Raw genomic sequence first — 1942 nt, forward strand, 5'->3', positions numbered from 1 at the left:
CTCTGGTCCTTTATTTTCTACGGTTTCTACATGAACATGGGACTCACCAGCAGGGGTCTAATTAGGTTGGGGCCTTCATCTTCATGGCTGGGTACCCAAACATTCATTGCTCAACTCAACACCTAGTAATGTCCTGTCCCGGCCCTTGGGGTAAGTAGGCTCAGCCCTCTCAAGTATGAAGCCCAAAATATAACACCAGAAGACTCTCCTACCTGTCGCTTGCTGCACCATGAAGCCTGCTGAGCTGGGATTTCCACTAGGGCTCTTCATCTTCTTCTTGCTGACGACCCCATTAATGGGTGGTGTTTCTAAAATTGCTGAGTGGCTGTGTGGAGAATTCAAAGGTATGAACTTAAAGCAGAGAATAAATTCAAAGACCAATTGTGAATGAGGGAGAAAGTGATGGAAAAAGAAAAATGTGATATCCAGGTGGTCCAGGAAGTTCCTCCTTTTGTGTCAAAACCCACAGACTCTTAGTCCCTCAAATTGGGGCATAACTTACTCTAGAGGTCTTGAGATGTCTGATGAGAAAAAACAAACTAGGGCACACATAAGTCCTTTCCAGAAGAGGCTCTCTTTTGTAGGGGTTCCAAAGACTAGAAGTATTTTGAATTAAGGGTGTCATGGCACATTTCAAAGATTCTAGAACAATCAAGAGTATGTATCGAGATGAGAGAAAAAGGGGACTAGAACTGAATAAATTGAGGCATTTTCACTATCTGAGCTCTGGGCACATAGAGAACATTTGAACACATGATCCCTGTTTAAAGGAGCCCACTATGTAGATGTGAAGGGTGCTGAAGCTTTCATCTGCAAATAACGTGTATGAGCTCAGTGCTTCCAGAGCATGGGGAGGTGACACAGTCTACACTTGTGAGTCAGACACCCCAATTCTGGCCCTGCCACTTAGCGAAGGTGTGCCCTTGGTCAAACCACTCAATCACTCTTCTTAGCCTCAGTTTCCCCTATGTAAAATATAGATCAGAAAAAAATGCCTGCTGCAGAGGGTGTTTGTATAAAGTAAGATTATGCATGTAACTGTACCTAAATAACTACTTTTACCAGGCAGTGAATTCCAGACTGGCTACTTGAGTAGGATAAATAACAATCTCCAAGTTGGCAGTACAACTCTGTTGTGGCTGTTTTAGTCATTTGCTGCATGACTGTTATCCATAAAAACAGAAGGTATGCCTCTGAGAAGGCAATAGGGGGAAAGATGACAGGATATGAAAGCAAAAAAAATATTACCCCCAAGGTTATGCATCTTGATATGTATCCTTCTAGGACAGCAGCAGGCACAGTTCCCTGAAATTTGGGGTGTAGATAGTATAATGAGTATATGAAAACTGGAGCATGAGCATTCTGAATTGTACGTCCCACGTGGGCAGTTAAGAGGAGAGAAAGGTGAAGGGATGGAGAAGCAGGAGACTGTGCTTTAATAAAACATAAGATGTGAAATGGAAACTTCATTACTTTGCACCAGCTATTGGTAGAACCTCCTTTTTCATGGCTCACTATTTCTCCAAGTCACTGCAAGAACCTGGAGCTGTAATCAATTCACATGCCCAAGGGCAACCTTGCTCAGTAATCTTAATTCCAAGAGCAAACCAGCTGTCCTTCAGTGATTTTGAATATGGGGATATTTCCAGACTAACATGGGGTATTGTTAAGGGCTCATGAAAACAAAACCTCCTCCTGAGTCCTAATTAATTCTCCTTAACTCTATGGGCCCCCCCCCCCCGCCCCCTGCCCCATAGATCCCTGCAAGATGGAAATGAATCCTGGCAGCTGCTACGAAGTCCATTTTCGATATTTCTACAACAGAACTTCCAAAAGATGTGAACATTTTGTCTTCTCTGGCTGTGATGGCAATCTTAACAACTACAAGCTTAAGATAGAATGTCAAATAGCCTGTGTGGCAGAATACAAGAAAGCGTTGTAA

The 1942-nt window shown here is 43.0% G+C and overlaps 1 protein-coding gene across 1 annotated transcript; it reads left to right on the plus strand.

The window, feature by feature from the left end:
• The first annotated feature begins 229 nt into the window (after positions 1-229).
• SPINT4 (serine peptidase inhibitor, Kunitz type 4) lies at positions 230-1942 on the plus strand. The gene is made up of 2 exons (XM_019636912.1): positions 230-344; positions 1758-1942. The coding sequence occupies exons 1-2, from the start codon at positions 230-232 to the stop codon at positions 1940-1942; spliced, it is 300 nt and encodes a 99-aa protein (XP_019492457.1).

The sequence above is a fragment of the Hipposideros armiger genome, unplaced genomic scaffold (genome assembly GCF_001890085.2).
Source record: "Hipposideros armiger isolate ML-2016 unplaced genomic scaffold, ASM189008v1 scaffold_31, whole genome shotgun sequence".
NCBI classification, from domain to species: domain Eukaryota; kingdom Metazoa; phylum Chordata; class Mammalia; order Chiroptera; family Hipposideridae; genus Hipposideros; species Hipposideros armiger.